General features: G+C 36.1%; 1 protein-coding gene across 2 annotated transcripts in view; it reads left to right on the forward strand.

Annotated features, from left to right (window-relative positions):
* VCL (vinculin) overlaps positions 1–21,694 on the forward strand; it is a 114,247-nt gene that overhangs the window by 52,438 nt on the left and 40,115 nt on the right. For both annotated transcript variants that reach the window (XM_081268674.1, XM_081268675.1), the window contains exons 3-6: positions 13,283–13,433; positions 13,589–13,697; positions 17,146–17,268; positions 19,237–19,397. In XM_081268674.1, coding sequence (XP_081124800.1) covers positions 13,283–13,433; positions 13,589–13,697; positions 17,146–17,268; positions 19,237–19,397 — 544 coding nt within the window. The remainder of the gene's footprint in view (positions 1–13,282; positions 13,434–13,588; positions 13,698–17,145; positions 17,269–19,236; positions 19,398–21,694) is intronic.

Raw genomic sequence — 21,694 nt, forward strand, 5'->3', positions numbered from 1 at the left:
TTATCTAATTCAGATTTTAAGATTGTTATAAGTTACTTTTAATAATATGATACTTTTCTAAGAAATTATCCATTTCATCTAAACCCCGAAATTTATTAGTAAAACATTCATAGTTATCTGTTATTATCATTTTCATCTCTCTTGTATCTCTAGTTTTTTAAAAAAATTTTAGTTGTAGATGGACACAGTATCTTTTTTATTTATTTTATGTGGTGCTGAGAATTGAACCCAGGCCTCACATATGCTAGGCAAGTGCTCTACGGTTAGCCCCGAATCTCAAGTTTTATCACATTTTTTTAAACCTTTTATTTTATTTATTTATTTTTATGCGGTGCTGAGGATCTTACCTAAGGCCTCACACGTGCTAGACGAGCGCTCTACCACTGAGCCACAACCCCAACCCTGTCTACCTTTGTTTTAAAGTGATGTTGGGAATTGAACCAAAGGACTTGTACTTTCCAAAGTTTCTTATTTTAATAGTTTGTCAATACTTCAGTCTTTATGTTTAATCTTTCATATACATGTAATTTATAATGTATATGTATATATATTATTTTTTATTTTTGTGTTACCAGGGGTTGAACCTAGTGGCCCTATACCACTGAGCTACATTCCCAGCCCTTTTTATTTTTTGAGACAAGCGTCTCACTAAGTTGCCCAGGCTGACCTCAAATGTGGGATTACATGCATGTGCCACCATATCTAGCTCTTTTTAAATGAACATATTTAAGTTTTTTTAAATTTTGCTTAAGTCCTACTACAAGTTAGGCTATAGCTGCAGATACTTAAGTATTTTGTAATTTTGATTATGAATTGCTCTTTAACCAGGAGTGCATTTTAAGGTTTCAAAACTCTTTTCACTATCTTTTTGTTATATTTCAAATTCAATTGCACATGCCTACAAGATAGGGTTGGTAGGATATCAATTATTGGAAATTCTTTTTTTTAAAAAATGGACACAATATCTTTATTTATTTTATTTATTTTTTATGTGGTGCTGAGGATAGAACCCAGTACCTCACAAGTGTGAGGCAAGCACTCTACCACTGAACTATAACCCCAGCCCCCAATTATTGGAAATTCTTTTGTGACATGATTAATGGTCAGTTTTGATAAGTGTACTATGAACTCTTCAAAAGAAAGTATATTCTCTTTTTGGGTATGGGGTCCTATTTATATTGATTAGGTCAATATATCAATATTACTGGTCAAAATTTTTATAGGCTTAACACTTGTCAATGAACTATCAGTTTATGATTAAGATATGTTGTGGACTGGGGTTGTAGCAGTGGTAGAGCACTTGCCTGGCATGTGTGAGGCACTGGGTTCTATTCTCAGCACTGCATAAAAATAAATAAATAAATAAATAAATGTTCAGCGACAAATTAAAAATATTTAAAAAAATAAGATGTTAAGGACTGGGATTATGGCTCAGTTGCAGTGTACTTGCCTAGCACACAGCAAGCACTGTATTCAATCCTCAGCACCACATACAAAAATAAATAAAATAAAGTTATTATAAAAAATAAGATGTTAAAATTTCCTATGCTAATTTTAGATTTGTTAATTTTTCTCTTAATTGTTGATGTTAGCTTCAAAATTTAAAGTAATGTTATTAGCTAGTTATAAATTGGTAATTCTCCTGGGTTTCAAATTCTCTTAATGATTTGTTTATTACCCTTTGGTTTTTAAGAACAACTATTGATTGTTGTTACCCTGTTGTTGGCTTGCATGTCCAGACTTTGTTCTTTTTTTTTTTTTTTAAATCCACAGGCTGGTTATTGGCAATTTCCTTCATAAGTGAAAATATGCTCTTGTTTCTATTCCATTTCATTTTGTATTTAGATATCCAAATCTCTAACTCACTGATTACATTCTGCTATAGAATAGTGATTTTTTTTAGCATAAGGGCCTTTGATAATAGCAGATAGATTTATTTACAATAAGCATCAATAACATCAACATATGTTTGAAAACTACTAGTATCTGTACAACACATTGGCTCTGTGCTTGATCTGTTTCTTCCATAACCCTGGCGTTATACGGAGAAGAACCACAGGAGCCCACAGACCTGTAAGCAGCAGTCTCATCAAAATCTCTTCTCCTTGACCTGATGCCAGATTTGAAAAAGCAGGTGAAGAAAGGAGGGAGAAAGAACAGGAGTAGTATTTCAAGACTTTAAGGATTCTAAGGTTGTGACTCATATTCTTGTCTTTCAAATTATCTGCTTACCAAAACTGGACGTGCATTCAACTTGAGCTTCTGGAACACTTGAAACACTCCAACTCCAACATACTGCTTCAATTTAGTTATCTTTTTTTGGGGGGGGGCGAGGGTAGGGAGGCACTGGGAATTGAACCCAGGGTGATTAACCATAGAGACACATCCTCAGCCCTATTTATTATTTATTTTGAAACAGAGTCTCCCTAAGTTGCTTAGGGCCTTACCAAGTTGCTGAGGCTGGCTTTGAACCTAATGATCCTTATCTCTTGACTTGGGCAGAATCCTGTTGTGTTTGAAGATGAAGTCAAAACTGACTTCAAGCCCTCTTAATCTCATCTGAAATAAGTTAGTGAGCCTGTGTGTGTGTGTGTGTGTGTGTGTGTGTGTGTTTGTGTATTTGTGTTTTAGTTTTGTTATCTCAATATATATGCTCTAGCAAAGTAGGGTTTGGTGTTGCCCTTTAAGAGTTTTGATTATTTTCAGTGGGTCATTGTGGTTTTTAAAAAATTTATTTTCCTCTCAGCTTTACTGAGGTACAGTTGACAAATGAATATATTTAAGGCATATTATTGTGTTTCTAATTTTCATTTTAAGTATATACATGCAGTGTCTGTAATACGACTGTTTGATAAGAATGAGAAGGCCACTTTGCACTGTGTTGTAATTTAAGAGAGTAGGGACAGGGAAAGGAATACTTTGTGGATGAGGTCTGTGGGATCTTTAAGTCTAGGAGCATAAGGTTGGAACAGCTTGTTTTGGTATTATCATGCAGTGGGTGAGTTGGTCCTGTGCACTTGCTACTTGAACTAGATTAAAATATGTCATTGTACTCTGTGTTCCCGACTGCCTCCTAAAAACTATGCCTGTGGCCTTCACTCAGGTTTCTAGATGACTAATGGCTGAGGATCCTTGACCTTTCTCAAAATATCAATGCCATGAGCAAAGCATATTAGCTATTACTGTGATGTCACAGAACAAGTCTATATCTGCTGTTTTATAGTTAAATTTGTGCCAAATGGCCAGTATGTAACATAAAACTTTTATTTTTATGCATTTCTCAGAGTCTTTTGAAATCTTCAGTTTTATTTTTTAAAATCATGTGCATATACACAAAAAGGTTTGAGGAGTGAGTGAATTGATTATAAAGGCAGAACTTTCTATTTAAGGGATACTAGAATGGCCAAACCAATTTATGATGCCTGAAATTTCACTGGAGCTCATTCCTCAGATTAACAATGTAAATCTTAAATACCTAGTGAAGGGAGAATTCCTTCAGCCTTAACAGTTATTTTTTCTTATCTGATAGGTAGGAAAGCAGAGGGAGTGTGAGTGCCTGCCCTGCTTCTCCCAAGCCTCAGTTCTCACTCAATCCTTATACTATGAAGGACTTTAATATTATCTTCAATTGAGGCCATGTATGTAATCACAGAGGAAAAAAAGGAATCTTAAAAGGTTATCATGCATAATAAGATTATTTATCATGCAATAAAAATTGTTAAATGTAAGAATTAAATATTCCACCACTTTTATGACTCTCAGCATTTCTTCACTCTTAAATATGATGGGTTACTCAAACTTGGAAATGATCAGGGCCTTTTGTAATCTCTGACTAGATGGAAAGAGAAGGAAAGTTTCAAAAGGGTTCACAAGAGAGCAAGAATAATAGTCAGTTTTGCTGGCTGAATAATTATGCAAGGGCCTGACTGGTTGGAAATGGCAGCAAGGGAGGTGCTGGGTGTGGTAGCTACAGTGGAGAAGACCTTACTTATCAGCTGATTGCATTTCCAACTTCCTTCTACCTGTTTCCTTCTCCTCTCTTTGGTGCTGTTAGTGCTTTGTATGTCAAACGTTTGTGGTCTTTGAGTACTTTGATGTCCATGAAATTACATTTTCAGCGTCTGCTCCATAGCACTTCAGTCTTTAGTGAACGATACATTTTTTTGTGACAATATTTATAACCTAAGTATCTGTACTGTCTAAGGTCAGTTTGTGTTTTTATTAAAACAGTGAATTTGATATAGGATGAGTTGCATCTATCCTTCCCTGACATGTTTTGTTTTTCTGGAGGAGTAGGTGGAAAGCTTAACTTGTTGAATGCTTTAGAGAGCCTTTTAGTTTTAAATTATGGACCAGTATATGTCTAAATAGACCTATTATACTATCTCCTTTATGTTATTTTCTCTAATGCTTTCTCTCTCATTTCCATGGCTAAACCAGTGAGCTGAGATATGATGATTGATTTTTACAGAATCAAATTGAGATTGTGTGGCTTCCCGGTGAGTGTGCTACCTGCTCTTTATGATGGTAGACTGTCCTCTGTAGTCAGTTGAACCAGGCTCATTGTATGTTATTTTTTTCACAAAAAAGACAGTGTGTGTGTGTGTGGGGGGGGGGGAGGGTGTTAGAGGAGATATACCTACTAGAAAAAGAATTCAAAGAGATATGGTGATAACTATCATTTTTATAAATAGTGGCAAGTTTGTGAAACAAGAGCAGTGTCTTTACTTTCTCCATTACTTTAGTAACAGCTCAAATAAAAATGACCACTCCTGCTTTTTTGCCCTCTCAATTTTTGCTGGACATACTTATAAATACTAATAGGTACTTGTTTGTATATCTATCTCATCCTACCAAGGTGGTTGCCCCTTAAAGTAGGTTTTTTTTTTTTTAATCTTACTTCTAGGAATCATAGTATGTAGGTCCTCAATAAATTAGATGAATCAATAGAATATATATGAAATAATTCAATAAAAGGAATTTAAGATTAGTACTTCACTTTTTCTGAGCATAGTCTGAAAGAAAAAGTCTTTAAAAAAGACTAGTGGGTTATTTTATTCTAGTGGGGGTAAGGACACTGTCTAATCTTGCTTGCTCTATGTTTGAGGTTTCTGCCTTTGGATATGGTCACTGTGGGGATGAATGGTTTACAACCAGACACTGTATGTATAGGATGAAATTATTCCATATGACACTAAGAAATGAATATGCTGATTTGCATACTCAGAAACAATATAAAAGTATCGGTAGCTTCCCAACATCCAACTTGTCCTAAGGGAAAATTTTCAAAAAGAGAGAGAATATACATATATATGTATGTACCTGTATAGGTTATCATTTGTTTTCCTTGGGGGAGAGACTTGTGGCAATCTTTTTATAATCTCTGAATCTGTTTTTTATTTTTTAATAAAAAATTTAGGGCTGTGGTATATAGTTCAGTGGTAGAGCACTTGACTAGATACATGGTTTAATTTCCAGCGCTGCATAAAACAAAAACAAAAACAAAAACTGAGCTCAAGTTTGAGCTTCTTTTTTTTTTTAATTTTTATTTTTCAGTTTTCGGCAGACACAACATGTTTGTATGTGGTGCTGAGGATCAAACCCTGGCCGCATGCATGCCAGGCGAGCGTGCTACCGCTTGAGCCGCATCCCCAACCCTCAAGTTTGAACTTCTTAATTGGTGATAATTAAAATCACATCGGACTGTGGTTGTGACTCAGTGGTATAGAGTTCTTGCCTGGCATGTGTGAGGCACTGGGTTCGATCCTCAGTACCATATTTAAATAAATAAATAAAATAAAGGTATTGTGCCCATCTACAACCAATAATAAACAAACAAACAAACAAATAATAAATCACATGGAACTGTGAAATTTGGAAGCTTCTCAAATTGGTTCACACAATGTCAGGGACTAATTCTCGGAAGCAAGTCATGAGTGAGTATGCTTAGGGATTCTCTGAGGCTGTCATTTTGTATAAAGTATAAGAATTTTCTGGTACTTTTAGGTTGAAAATGGAAAAGCAGAGAGAAGCCTTAATCTAGTTATTTGATTTTGTGTGTGTGTGTGTGTGTGTGTGTGTGTGTGTGGTTGCTGGGGATTAAACCCAAGGTTTGAAACATTCTTGGCAAGTTCTCTACCACTGAGCTACATCTCTGGCCCCAGGTGATTGATTTTAAGTCTCTAAATCAATATTATTAGCATATAGTCAAGATACAAATTATTTAGTAATTTGACCACATCCCTAGTTATTCTCTAAAAATTTAGATTTCTATTTTAAAGATCACTTTAAGAAGCCAGCAGCTTGAATGTTTAAATAAAATCACATTTTCCACAGACAAGACAGACTCCTTCCTGTTTCTGATTGCTGGTTAGTCATAGTGGGATTTTTTTGGCTTTTATGAATGCCATTAAATTTTAATGTACAGATCAGATGTCTTATTGTACGAAAAATGGTGCAGTGTCTGTTCTGGCCTTATCATTTTACCACACAAAGGAACCATTAGTGTAGAATCAATTTGATTCCTGTAAACCTTTTTCATTTCACTCGTCTTTTTCCAGTTTCCATTTTCTCTAATGATTATTCCTAATGTTTTAAACTTTTTTTTAAAATTTAAAAAGCTTATATAGTACCTGGATCCTTGTGAATAGATGTAGCACAGGAGTTGCATTCTGTGATGCTTATGTTTATTTGCTATAATTTCATCTACGTTTAAGTTTCTTAGAAATAAAATCAAGTTTGGGACTCTATAGTTAAAAATTTCTATGGAATAAATTATTTCCTTTGAAATAGACTTGAGCATTAATTATGTGTTAGGCTGTGAACTCTATGAATATATTAATTAAAAAGACAGGATCATTGCTTTGTTGAACTTTCAGTCTTGTGAGAGAGACAGCTAAACTGAGAAACTGATAAATTCTTTAGGAACACATAGGTATCCATAGATTGGGGAGACGAGTTATAACTTCCTAAAGGAAGAGGCATTTAAAAATGGAGTCTAAGAACAGGAAGGGAAAAAAATCAAACAAAAGAGGGGTGGAGGACAGGTTCTTTAGATGGAGGAAATGACTGTAGAAAGCCTGAAGCCATGGTATCAATGGTCTTCACAGCTAGTGGTCTTCAACTGAGTGAATGTCTATCCCTACAGGACTAATAAAAAATTCCTCTTGAACATTTTTTTCATTGAAACATTTTAGATTAAGTTTAACAAGTTGCTAAATGTGTGTTTTCTGCCATATTGTATATTATATACATATCTAAAATATATTTTCATATAAATTTAACTTATTTAATATTTGGAATATGTCTGCCATAATTATTGGGAAAGCCAGTCTTTGATTGTCCAGTGTCAGCCAAGTCAGGTTACTTTTTAAAATGTTTTTTTTTTTCCTAATCTGTCAGTTATATTTTATTTATTCAGCAGTACTTGGGATTGAACCCAGGGGCACTTTACCACTGGACTATTTCCCCAGCCTTTTAATTTTTTTTTTTTTTTTTTTTGGAAACAGAGTTTTGCTAAGTTGCCCAGGCTAGCCTCAAACTTATGATCCTCCCACCTCCAGCTCCTGAGTCAGGCATGTGCCACCATGTATGACTATTAATTGTATTTTAAAGATATTTAAATAGAAAAAAATAGTCTTTTATATTTTACCTATATATTTACAGAGCTTTCATCCTTTTGTGTAATTCTAGATTTTCACCTGGCATTTTTTCTTTTTTCCTGGGGGACTTCGTTTAAAGTCTCTTATATAGTTCTGCTGGTAAAGAATTCTTTCAGCATTTATGTATCTGAAAAAGTGAAGTATATTTTCAATTTTGAAGTATATTTTCACTGGATATAGATCTTTAGGTTGATATATATTAGGGTGGTTTTTTTGGGGTGGGGTGGGGGACGGTCAGTGCTGAGAATTGAACCCAGGAACCTAGCACAATGGTAGGCAAGCACTTTACCAATTAGTTATACCTCCACCCTTTCCTGCCTCTCCACATTTTTTAGAAGTTTAAAGATATTGCTTCATTGTCTCCTGGCTTGCACTCTTGCCAGTGAGAAGTCTGCTGTTCTTTGTTTCTTTAAGAGTTTCTCTTATTATGGGTTTTAATGAACTTCATTATGATTTGCCTTAGTGTAGTTAGTTCTTGATATTGTTATATTTGGGATTTATTGAGCCTTTTGGACGTAGGACTTTATAGTTTTCTTCAAATTTGGAAATATTTTAGCCTTTATTTCTTCAAGTAATTCCCTTTACCCCTGCCACCTTCTTTCCTTTGAGGCTTCATTTGTACAGATATGAGGTTCTTTGGAGTTGTTCCATAGCTTACTGATGGTTTAATTTAAAAAATTATGTTTTGACCCCATTTGATCTTGGATAGTTTCTATTGTTATGACTTCAACTTCAGTAAATTTTTTTTTTTTTGTGTGTGTGTTATCTAATCTGCTACTAATTCACATTGTATTTTTGTATCTCAGTTTATTTTTACATCTACTTGTTCTGTTTGGGTCTTTTTATGCATTTAATTTATCTATCTAAGGTACTTAATCTTTTTTTTTTGTACCAGGGATTGAACTCAGGGGCACTAACCACTGAGCCACATCCCTAGCCTTCTTTTGTATTTTATTTAGAGACAAGGTCTCACTGAGTTGCTTAGTGCCTCGACATTGCTGAGAGTGGCTTTGAACTCAAGATCCTCCTGTCTCAGCCTCCTGAGCTGCTGGGATTACAGGCGTCCGCTACCATGCCTGGCCTCAATCTTAAATATAGACTACAGCTGTAATAACTTTTAAATATTCTTGTCTAGTGATTCTGTCATCTTTGAATTTCTGAGTTGGTTTTGAATGATTGTTTTATTTTTCATTACAGGTGTTATTTTCACGTCTTTTTGAATACCTGGTATACCTGGGTCCTAGGACAGAAGCTTCATTGTGAAAAGACATAAACATATTTGGATTATGTTAACAACAGGGCTTGTTCATAAAAGTAGTCGAGTCAGACAGACGTATAGGTACCTTAGGCACCCAATACTTGTGATTAGTGTCTGAAGTGAATGTTGTCTTGGGCTTGAGCCCTTAGACTATGGAGTCAACACTAACTTTGGATTGTTAATGTTATAACAAGGACTTAAAGGTTGCTTTTTCTAGAACCACTGACTCTTCATTTGGCCTGAAAATGTAAAAAACTTGGTATCTGTTTGCATTTTGAAATCTGTCTCCTTTGCTTTCTGAGTCAGTTACCTTGTATTCCAGAAAAAAAATGGATCTAATCCATAAATTTCTTATGATAAGTCAAAACTACTCACCAGGCATAGCAACTTTCTTTTCTTTTTTTTTTTAAATATTTATTTATTTTTCTAGTTTTCAGCGGACACAACATCTTTGTTTGTATGTGGTGCTGAGGATTGAACCCGGGCCGCACGAATGCCAGGCAAGCGCGCTACCACTTGAGCCACATCCCCAGCCCCAAATAGCAACTTTCTTATGGATTCCAGCAAGGTCCTGCCTGACTAATCCTGAGAAAATGATACCAAGACTGCTTGACTGTGCATATTTCTGGCTCCCCCTTGTCTCCCTAATCTGGGAGCTCATGTCAGTACCGCTGAAGTCAGAGTTGAAAACACGGTTCTCTGTTGTCTTTCTAGTATAGTTATACTGATTAAAGTTCCTTTCCTGCTTTTCACCATTACTTTTTTCTGTTTGGTTTTTGGGATGAGTTGTTGTACTTGATAATTGACACTCCCGGAGTTGGGCCTCTGTTCTAGGACTCTGATAACAGTGTCTGAGTTGCACCTCAGCCTCCTGGATATCTGGTATCACAGGCATGTGCTATTCACAAAGCTTTTATAATTTTAAAAATATGAAAATCTCTTCAGCTTGATTCATAATAAGAGGAATGGAAGTTAAAACTATGTTGAATAAAAAGACAACCAACAAAATAGGAAAAGGTATTTGCAAATTGTATATCTGATGAGGGTTTAATATCTAACATATATTAAGACAACCAAATTGAAAAAATAGCCAAAGGACTTGAATAGACATTTCTTCGAAAAGATGTCAAAATGGGCAAGCATATCAAAAGATGTCCACCATCATTTGTCATTAAAGAAATGCAAATAGAAACCATGAGATACCGTTTGGCTGGCATTTTTTTTTTTTAATTTTTATGTGGTAATGAGGATTGAACCCAGTGCCTCACTTGTGTTAGGCAAGCACTCTACCACTGAGCCACAACCCCAGCCCTTGGCTGGCTTTAATAAAAACAAAATGAAAAATAACAAGTGTCAGTGAGGATGTACAGGATTAGGAACTCCTTTGTTACTGGTGAGAATGTAAAATGGTGCAGAGTTGGTAAACAGTTTTACAATTTCTCAAAAAAGTTGAACATGGAATTAATATATTACCTAGAATTCCCTTAATAGATGTAATATCCAAGAAAAATGAAAACATATCCATACAGAAAGTTTTACAGCATTATTTATGATTGCCAAGAGGTAGAAATAAACCAGATGTCCATCAGTGCATGAATGGCTAAAGCTAATTGTGACATATATATGCAAAATAGAAAAGAGTATATAGCAGAAAGATCAGCAGAGTACAGGGAAGGGAAATAGAGGGAAAGGAGGGAAGAGAAAAGGCAAATATTGGAGACTGAATTAGAGTAAATTGTATTCTATGCTTTATAATTATGTCAAAATCCTAATGTATTCGGCTGGGGATGTGGCTCAAGCGGTAACACGCTCGCCTGGCATGCGCGGGGCACTGGGTTCAATCCTCAGCACCACATAAAAATAAAATAAAGATGTTGTGTCCACCGAAAACTAAAAAATAAATGTTAAAAAATTCTCTCTCGGGCTGGGGATGTGGCTCAAGCAGTAGCGCGCTCGCCTGGCATGCGTGCGGCCCGGGTTCGATCCTCAGCACCACATACCAACAAAGATGTTGTGTCCGCTGAGAACTAAAAATAAATAAATAAATATTAAAAATTCTCTCTCTCCTCTCTCACTCTCTCTTTAAAAAAAATTCTCTCTCTCTCTCAAAAAACAATCCTAATGTATGTATAACTAAAAAGAACCAATAAAAAAAAAAAAGAAATGAGCTACTGATAAAAGCTACAACTTGGATGAATCTTGAAAACATTAGGCTATATAAGAGAAAATAGACAATAAAGGTTACATGGTATATGAATTCTTTTATAAATATATAAGCAAATCTACAGAGATGGAAAGCAGATTAGTGATTATCAAGGGATGGGGGAAGGGGGAAATGAGGAATGATTACTTAATGAGTGCTTGGTATTTACTGAGATGATAAAGCATTTTGGTGCCAGAGAGAGGTGGTAATTGAACAACATTGTGAGTACTAAATGCTATTGAGTTGTACCATTAAGATGATTATTTGAATGGTTTTATGTTATGTGACTTTCCCTTTAATTGAAACAAACACACAAAATATTGGGATCCAATCTTTGTGTATCACTAGTGAAGATCTAAAAGTTTGATTATATACTTAATTGGTGAGACAGAACCTTTGATTTAGCAATTCCATTTCTAGAATGTATCCTACAGATAATATAGGGTAAAATGATGAGTATCCAAGATGATTCATTGAGGCAGGCTAATAAATTATGAACTATTATGTAGCTGTATAATAGAATGAAGCAACTCTTTATGTATTTTTAATAGAACATTTCCAAGTTAAAAAAAAAAAAAAACAGAAAGCAGAGTGTGCTTAGTGTGATCCTATTTGTGTAAAAAGGGAAAATGCTTTCATATACCAAAAATGTCTTATGAAGACATACAGAGGAATTGCAGCATTGAAGGAAACTCAACATTGATTGCAAGTGGAATTGACTTTGAGTGCTTAGAAGATAGATAAAGGAGGGAAGATTTTTCACCCTATGCCCTTTTAGTTTTAAATGTGTATATGTTTGTGTAATATATCTGAATATACATATTACACAATTTAAAATTAAACCAAAATTTTAATTTAAAAATTAAAAATAATATGAGCTGGGGGTGTAGCTCAGTGGTAGAGCACTTGTCTCGCATATGTGAGACACTGTGTTTGATCCTCAGCACTACATAAATAAATAAAATAAAGGTATTTTGCCCATCTACAACTAAAAGAAAAAATAATAATAACAAACTACTCAGGCCCTTGAGACTGACCAAAAGCCATATCAAATAAATCTTGTTCTTCACTGATATTTGTTAGTTACTATCTTATGGCACCAATATTTGTGTTTTAGCTTAGGAAGGTATGCTTTTTGAGAGTTAGAATAATGCTTTTTACATCTTTATATACATACCTGCCATTTCTGTAGCATAGTGCTTTTTATGTAGTTGAAATTCTTATGCTGGTTTAATTCTTTTTATTAATAAGGCAACCTTACTTTATACTTGTAAAGTTTTGTGTTATTTCATTTGATCCTCAAAATAACCTTGTGTGGTAGTATTTTTTTTTTTTGCATGTGACATTTATTGTGTTTTCAAATGAGAATGTGTAATTTTGGCTAAGCATTTTAACTTTAAGCAACTTATTCCTTATCTTTATAAGTTACTCAGTGATAACTGTGCGTACACTGAATATGAGATTAGAGGATCTGTTAGGCTCTCTGTATGGACGGTTAATTGAATGAATGAGTACATTTCAGTAGTGCAGGAGGATCCAGGAGAAAATTTTTTTTTTTTTTTTTTTTTGCATTTTGGATTCTTCTTTTAAATTAATTTACCCCACCCTAACCCACCATTCAAACCCTTGGCTGATCTTGTGGTCTGTATTAAACTATATTGCTATTAATAACTGGTTTACTGATCTTTTTAACAACAAAGTTTTATAGGCTGTTTGTAAGTGGGCCAATGGATTTGTCAAACAAGTTTGTTTAGGTCATGAGTGAAAAATTTGTATCCTGTTAAATCTGAAAATACTATCAAGGATTTCAGTTCTTTATGCAGTGCCTTTTGATGGCAGTATGTATAGAATGGAGAGGAAGGAGTAAAGAAACAAGGAGTTACAGAGAGATAACAACATAATGTAAAAGGTCCTACATGTGTTCTCATCATTTTTTTGTTGCCAAGAAAAAACAAAGAACAAAGATTTGGTGCACTGAATGAAAGAATGAATGAACGAGTGTTCTCCCATTAACTGCAAATAATCTAGAAACCTAATCAGATTATCAGTTGGTCTTGGATATTTTTCATGTAGGAAAAAAATGTGAATTTACATATATTTAAATTCTTCATGATAGTCTTCTGCTTGGTTCTGCTAGTTAACCCATGTTCTTTCTCCCAGGGTTGAGAATGCTTGCACCAAGCTTGTCCAAGCAGCCCAGATGCTTCAGTCCGACCCTTACTCAGTGCCTGCTCGAGATTATCTAATTGATGGGTCAAGGGGCATCCTCTCTGGCACATCAGATCTACTCCTTACCTTCGATGAGGCTGAGGTAGGCAATCTGAGGCCCATGCTGATTCTCCCAGAAAAATAAATTAGTTTTACAGATAATAATGGAACACTGATAATTGGTGGCTACACATTCGCATTACCATGTTTTCTATGTATAATTCTCTCACTTGACTGAATACTGAAATATGTTTTCAGGTTCGTAAAATTATCCGAGTTTGCAAAGGAATTTTGGAATATCTTACAGTGGCAGAGGTCGTGGAGACTATGGAAGATTTGGTCACTTATACAAAGAATCTTGGGCCAGGTTAGTCATATTGAGTTTTTATAATAATTTTTTTTGTGTGTGTTTGTGGGTTGTCCATGTTGGATCATGAGGAAAGGATACTTGTCTTTTTGCAGAAGATAGGTGATCATGCACTGGGCATGCACTGGTGTGTCTGTTCTGTTGATGGAGCTTCTGCTGAGGAGAAGTCTTTGTCTATCAAATCTGAATCTGCTTTCTACAAATTCTGGCCCTGTGGAATAAATTAAACCAACATTGCAAATGTTGCTGGAGAACGTAGAAAATACTTTTCTATTACTGTAATGCTGAGGGTCACCCTGAATCCTGACCTCTTCATTTCACATTACACAGCATTCCTTCACTGTCTGCCAGCTGGCTTTTAGCTTTTTCTGATCTCTTAACTTGCTAATTAGCCTGCCTACTATTGTGGATTAATGCTCTAGCCCAAGGCTGCCTAATATAATCAGATCTAGGAGAGAAGAGCTGTGTGGTTAAATCTCATTTTGAAATAATTGTTTAAGCATCTGAGTATTTAATATTCAAAATACACAAATAGATACCAGCTTTTGATGTTACAGACAGGTAACATGACCTTGAGAATCATTAAAGAAGAAATGATAAACTTGATATTTATCACCTTATAAAATTCTTCTGTTTTATGTAAAATGTTGGATTTTGCAAACAGTATTTTTTCCTTCTGTACTAGGGATTGAACCCAGGACTGGAATATGCTATACCACAGAGCTATTTCTGTAGTCCTATTATTAAATGTTATTGATTGATGTACTGGGGATTGAATCCACAGATGTTCTACCACTGGGCAACATCCCCAGATCTTTATTTTTTATTTGAGAAAGGTTGTCAATGAGTTGCTTCGGGCCAGCTTTAAACTTTCGATCTTCCTGACTCCTGAGTCATTGGGATTACAGGCCTATGCCACCACACTAAGTTTTTTTTTTTTTTTTTTTGGTTGTTGTTGTTTGAAACTGATCTTGTTATGTTGTGGAGGCTGGTCTTGAATTTGTGATTCTCCTGCCTTTACCTCCAAAGTCACCTGGATTATAGGGATGTGCCACTGTGCCTGACTCTCTTAATTTTTTTTATTTTGAGACAAGAGTCTCGATAAGTTGCTCAAGCTGGCTTTGAATTTATGATCCTCCTGCCTCAGCCTCCTGATTATAGGCATGTGCCACCATGCCCTGATACTTACAGTATTTTAGGTTCCAGTATAGTCATTTTTTTAGGGATGGGGTGGGGGTTCCAGGGATCGAACTCAGGGGCAATATTCTCCAGCCCTATTTTGTATTTTATTTTATTTAGGGTCTCACTGAGTTGTTCAGTGCCTTGCTTTTGCTGAGGCTGGCTTTGAAATCACAATCCTCCTGCTTCAGCCTCCCGAGCCACTGGGATTACAGGCGTGAGCCACCATGCTGGCCAGTATAGTCACTTTAATGAAATTTAAGAAGATCACCTGGAAATGTTTTTTTTTTTTTTTTTGCTTCAGAGCTGTATTCTAAACTTTCTTATACTGTAAAATTTTTCTGTTTCCTCAAGTGGAATTTTATGCATAACAGACAAAAGGAAACTATTATGGATGAAAAAGAGGCAGCCCCACCTTCCTGCTTCTTTTTGGATGGTCTGTGAGACAATTTAAGAAATCCTCGGAGTAGCCTGGCATAATCCCAGTCACTTGGGAGACTGAGACAGGAGGACTGAAAGTTCAAGGCCAGCCTCAGCACCTTACTAGACCCTATCTCAAAATAAAAATAAAAAGGACTGGAGATGCAGCTCAGAAGTAAAGCACCCCTGAAGTTCTAGGAGCAATTTGAAAATCAAAGCTTTAGAAAATCACATAGCACCTTTGAATAATAACCAAAAGTTCTAGCAGACTGATTGCAAAACACCAGATGCTTTCAAGCACTATCATAACTGTGATTATTTTTATAATATTTCTATTTGTTTCTACTTATAAAAGTGGTATATGCTGGGGTTGTGGCTCAGTGGTAGAATGCTTGCCTAGTATGTGTGAGGCACTGGTTTCGATCCTTAGCACCACATAAAAACAAACAAATAAAATAAAGTATCCATCTACAACTAAAAACTTATTAAAAAAAAGTAGTTGCCGCGTCCGGCAGAAATGGACCGAGTCCGGCGGGAGACGTCAGGGTTAAAAGATTTCACAGGACACCAAGGTTCTTCATCCAGGGAGAGTCTGTCTTTATTATCTCAGCTCATACTTATATATTTCTTTCAGACAGAATGGAAAGTTACTGGTAGGCGGAAGCAAGGACGGAGGGGGGCAGGTGGTCCTTGTCGACTCATACTAAGCCTTCAACCAGGAACCTTATCAGACCCAAGCAGGTCGGGACGTTCCCACATGACCATTATAGGCTGAATATGAAAACAGACACCACAAATCTTTCAAGGCCTTGGGAGCTGGCCTCTTTGACGTGCACAACAAGAAACCAGGGCCGGCACCAAGCCCCGGGGGCCAGGGGGGATCCGAGCCAGCAGTTCCCCCTCTTTTGTTTGTTGTACGTCAAAGGGAATCAAGTAGCCCCTGTCTTAGGTCGTTCACTGCCCTTACAGTGCTTACCCGTCTCTGGGGAGGCCCCATTCCCCTGTCTTAGGTTGCAGTGTAAGCGTGAAAGTTGCCCGTCTCTGGGTACTACAAGATCAGCTTGTTGTTACCAAGGCATTTAGTGGTAGCGATCCAGCCAGTCATTATTGGGTCTCTAATTGGTTCCGGTTCGACAAGGCATAGAGTCAGAGGAGAGGAACAACAAAAATAAAGAAGGAAAAGGGGGTAAAAGGAGGAAGGCATGAAGCAGGGATCATTGTAGAAAAATCATCTTCGAATTGGTCGGAGACAAACTTCAGCAAGATCATCCTTGGTTTGTAGGCGTTGATAATGGACCTGTATTGGCTTAGAAGTCAGAATGTTAATTTGATCTTTAATAAATTGTGTCATTCTCTTGACAAGGAGTAGTATATGCTTATTTTGGACAAATTGGAAAGTAAAAAAATATATATATGAAGATGAAGACAAAACACACCACTGAAATTCTTAGAACTTTTTTAGTCACTGTATTCAGCACTAGGCTCACATGGGATTCTTACATAGCACATCATGGTGGCCAGATATATGGTGTGATACCTGTATGTGTAGTAATCTGGTAAAATATTTTTATCCCACTTATCCATTTATTTTTTTTTACAAATAGGTATTAATTTGTTTCTGTTTCTAATATTTGTGAGTATATTTTTGTCAAACATGAAAATTATATTGTATTTAGAGTTTTCATATAATAAATTACTTTCATTAAAAGGAATAAACTTGCATAAATGCTAGGGTTCAGTGATTAGTGGTTTGAACTTTGATAGTAATTCATAATGGATTTAGGCTTAGAGAGCCAGATCCATGCTTGTTTTACTACTCTTCCTGCAAAATTTCTTCCTTGTGCCCCAGGAATGACTAAGATGGCCAAGATGATTGATGAGAGACAGCAGGAGTTGACTCACCAGGAGCACCGAGTAATGTTGGTGAACTCAATGAACACTGTGAAAGAGTTGCTTCCAGTTCTCATTTCAGGTATTTCCTGCTTGCATTTTAGTTTGTAAGGAAAATAAATGTTAGTATGTTCTGAACTCTGAAGTTCATTTTTTTTTTCCTGCTTCCTTTGATGTCCTTTAGCTTGGGTAAAAGTGAGATTTGATTGATTGGGTGTTACATGATGGTGCATGATGCTAAAAAGGATTCATCTCAAATGCTCTCCTTCTCCTGTACTTTGTTTGAACTTGCCCTTTCTGTGGCCTAGTCTGTTCTCCTAAAACTCTAACAGGACCTTTTCCTTGAGAGGTGGAATCTCCTGTAATCATGGACATTGATTTTTTTCACACCTTTACTTGTGTTATAGAAAAATAATTAGAAACTAGAATGGCTATATAGAGCACTGTATGATAAAGAAATGAACTCAGAGCCCTTTTCAGTGTTAGCACAATTTTCCTAAAAAGATATTTAACTGTTTTCTGTACTGTGAATAGATCAGCTCTTTGGCCACCAGCTGGGACCACTTTCACTTTGATCATAGCCCCAAAATGCAAACATGATGGCTGCTTTCTCACCTAGCAAAAGGGATTTGTACTTACTGAGTGTTTAGTATGTGCCAGTCCTTCTTTTATTTATTTATTTTTTGGTATCAGGGATTGAACCCAGAGCACTTAACCACTGAGGCACAACCCCAGCCCACCCACTCCCCACCCCCTTTTTAAAAAAAATTTAGAGACAGGGTCTCACTGAGTTGCTTAGGGCCTTGCTAAGTTGCTGAGGCTGGCTTTAAACTCATGATTCTCCTGCTTCAGGCTCCAGAGTGACTGGGATTACATGGGTGTACCACTGTGTCCAGCCATGCTTGGTTTACATAATTATCTTAATCTGATTGTTAGTTACTTAGTTTAGCTCTAAGAGGTCAGCTTCATTTTTAAAATGTTATGAGGCATATCACTGTGACCCTAGTTACCTGCTCTGATGGTTTAGATAGAAGCTAAAAAAGGAGATATGAATGTAAGAGTTCAAAATGCTCTTACATGCACTACAAAACAAAAATTTGTAGATAGGATCCTATGTGGAAAGTATTTGTGGGGTGGTGGTGGTGGTGGTGGTTTGTGTTGTGTGAGCATGCATATTTTGCTAGGGATTGAATCCAGGAGGGTTGGGGATGTAGCTCAGTGGTAGAGTATGTGCTTAGTATGAGCAAGGTCCTGGGTTCAAACCCCAGTACCACACATACACACACATACACAAAAGGAGGGGACTTGGGGAAGGATTGAATCCAGGGCCTTGCCTCTGTGACCCAAGTACTCTACCACTGAGTGATCGGCCTAGCTCTAGGAATATGTTTTGAGGCCATGTGTTCTATGTGCATTGGAAGATGGTTTCTTTCTAATCTGGGTAACTCAATAAAGTGTTAATTAATCTTTGCTTATGAAATTTTTAATAATTTGATGGGAAGATATTCTTTCTCTAATGCTCCTTATTATCATTCTTAATTTTTTCTATTTTACTTCTGGGAAAATATCATTCTTAATTTTTTCTGTTTTACTTCTATTTTACCCTGCTCCATAGTGAGAGAAGTCCCGGAAGATAAATTGATTCTTTGGGGTCTTCTATTGAGATTGGAGGCAGCAGGATACTCCATAGTATTATTGATGGTTTTCATCTTGTCCCATTAGGTTTGCAGTGGGTGGAACCAGTTTTAGGGTGCAGGATAATAGCTTATTTAGAAGGATATTAAGAATATTAGATATTTTATGATTATAACTCATCAGTATATGCATGTTAATTAGTTCCCTAATCATGTAGTGGTGATGTTTTGTACCTTTAGATTTCTTTGCAATGAAAGTTGTAATATTGGAACTTTATTGGCAGATTTGTAGTGTTTGTTTTTGTATATTTCTAAGACTTTAGAAATTCAAAATATGTGTTCAAAGTGTAGAACATCTTGTATGAATATTGTCACACAACAAGATTTAATTGCTGATCTTTTGTTTATATTTATAGCTATGAAGATTTTTGTAACAACTAAAAATTCAAAAAACCAAGGAATAGAAGAAGCTTTGAAAAATCGCAATTTTACTGTAGAAAAGATGAGTGCTGAAATTAATGAGATCATCCGTGTATTACAACTCACTTCTTGGGATGAAGATGCCTGGGCCAGCAAAGTAAGTCTTATTGGAGGAGAAATAAGCAAAATCCTGAATTCTCCCTTCCTAGGTGATTTTGATTGTTACCTGTTGCAGATTTTATCTTGTAATTGTGTATAGCATAAGAGTACTTAGGTATTGTGAATGTAATTTCTTCTTTACTTTTGTTTCATGGGTTACTTGCTACCTTTGCAAATTTCTTTGTTCCAAGGTAGAATAAATAAACAGTCATGTGGAATGAATATTGGTTGAAGGCTGAGGTGGGTAGCCTTTCTTTCAGGTTGGCTGATGAGGAATGTTAGTCTCCTGGGTGGGATCTCTTCCTTGTATGTGGGTGATTGTAGCCAGGTGACTAAGAAAGACACAGAATATGCCTATAATTTTAAACTTTATGGAAAAATTTCCTTTACCCAACCTTTGATTCAGAGGAATATACAGAGGAACATCTTAGCATTTGTACATGTGTCTCTTCATTATTCCCTTTTCTCTAAGGAAATTTAATTTAAAATATTTGTCTTTACATTTGTCAGTTAGTTTGTGAAGTCCCTTTCACCCTGTCTAGAATCTCTTCTTGGGCTTAACGGGATTGGTGGATTCCTTTTAGAGTCTGTCAGCAGTGGTTTTGTGTTACTGCCACTCTGGTCCACTTTTTCCTATGTAGTGACTATGAACAAAGCTTCCACATCTGGAAGAGCAGAGACATTTGTGTTTATACTTAGGAGCCCAAGATGCAGGCAAAGATGCAGGCAGTTTGGGGAATATACTGCTTTCTCTAGGATCTAGACCCAAATGTTTCCAGGGTCACCTAGCAGGCTGGTAGCTGACTAAAGAGGGGATTTTATAGTTTGACTTTTGTTGGTTGTTTAGTAGAGATATATATGTTTTTCCTCCAGGACACGTAAAAGGTAGGGTCAAAGCAGGGACCTAAAAACCACCAGCCCTTTCTCTTTTACCCAGAAAGGTAATTTAACAATGGATATTACATTAGTTTACTTCAACTATGGATTTGTTTAACAGTCATTTTCTCATTGATGTGCAGTTCTTCAACTGGTTCTAAGATTATATTTTAAATTTACATGGTAAAATCATTTTAAATCTTTGATATTGATTTAATTTTGCTTTTGCATACTTGACTTTTACTTCCCTGTTGTGACTTCTTTATGCATCTTTTTTGTTGTTGTTCTCTTGTTTGTTTTATTCTTTTTCTCACGTTTAGAAGGTAAGCTTTCTCTTGCCCTTTAGTTTCTTTTTTGCTTAAAAACAGAAAAAGCATGTCCGTGGGGTTTTCTTGTGCTGTGTGCTGTGCCTTATTCTGTATGCCGGTGTGTTAACACTGTGCTTGACTATGTGTTAGAATGTGATTTAATATGGGACTCTGGCTGTGCTGCACATACTGTTTGACTCTGCTCATATTGAGCTATTTCTTTGGGGAGAAACAAAAGGAAACACATTACTATGGGCCATCAGGATTTCTGTATTTGGTAGGTGCTTTTTAAAATCTGTTTTCAGTAGGATCCTTAGGACTTATTTTGCCTAGTCATTCCCACTGACTTCATGTGAAGCGGTTTTCCCCAGGTAGCTGGGTAACCTTTGAGTTACCTGTATGTAGACCCTGCTCTAAGGAAAGGCTACTTCCAGCTGATGCCATCTCCCACCAGTCTTCTTGACGGGCTCTGAAATTTTGCTTTTGGAGTTGTGTAATTGGAACTTTTAAGTCAAAATGAAAATGAGTAGGATAGATAGCTTAGCTGAGGCACCTGTCCTGCGTAATAATCCTTTGATTTGTTAAAGTCCAAAGGACAAAAGAAGCAAACTATGTATACCTAGTGATTTTCCTAACTTCAGTCCATGGCTTACTATGTGAACTGTCTAAGCTGTGAATCAGCCATAATTTTCTGAATTCATGTTCCCCTAATCTCTTTCCTTTGCTTTTAGTGGATGAGAAAGTAGTAAGGAGGAACAGGCATTTAATTTTTGAGAGGAAAGTCATTCATCATTTAGTAAATGTGAGTAAATGAATAAGTGCTCAGCTTTATTTTGAACTGTGATCCAGTGCTACATCTTTAACAAAATAAAACAACTTTCATTGAGTTTTTCAGGACTTGGGAGGATATATAAGGAATAGACCTGTTCCTCACCATGTGTGGTCTTAAAGCTGTCCCAGTTTTATGTTCATCTAGGAGAAAGTAAGTTGGCTAGGATGCTGCAAAACTAACTTTATCAGGAGTGAAAGAAAGTAAAATCAGTGAGTTCAAGCAAAAAGAAGCTCAAATACATGACATCAGAATGAACAAGAAATTTTTAAACCTGTTTAC

This window comes from Spermophilus citellus (assembly GCF_964194105.1).
Source record: "Spermophilus citellus genome assembly, chromosome: 15".
Classification (NCBI taxonomy): Eukaryota; Metazoa; Chordata; class Mammalia; order Rodentia; family Sciuridae; genus Spermophilus; species Spermophilus citellus.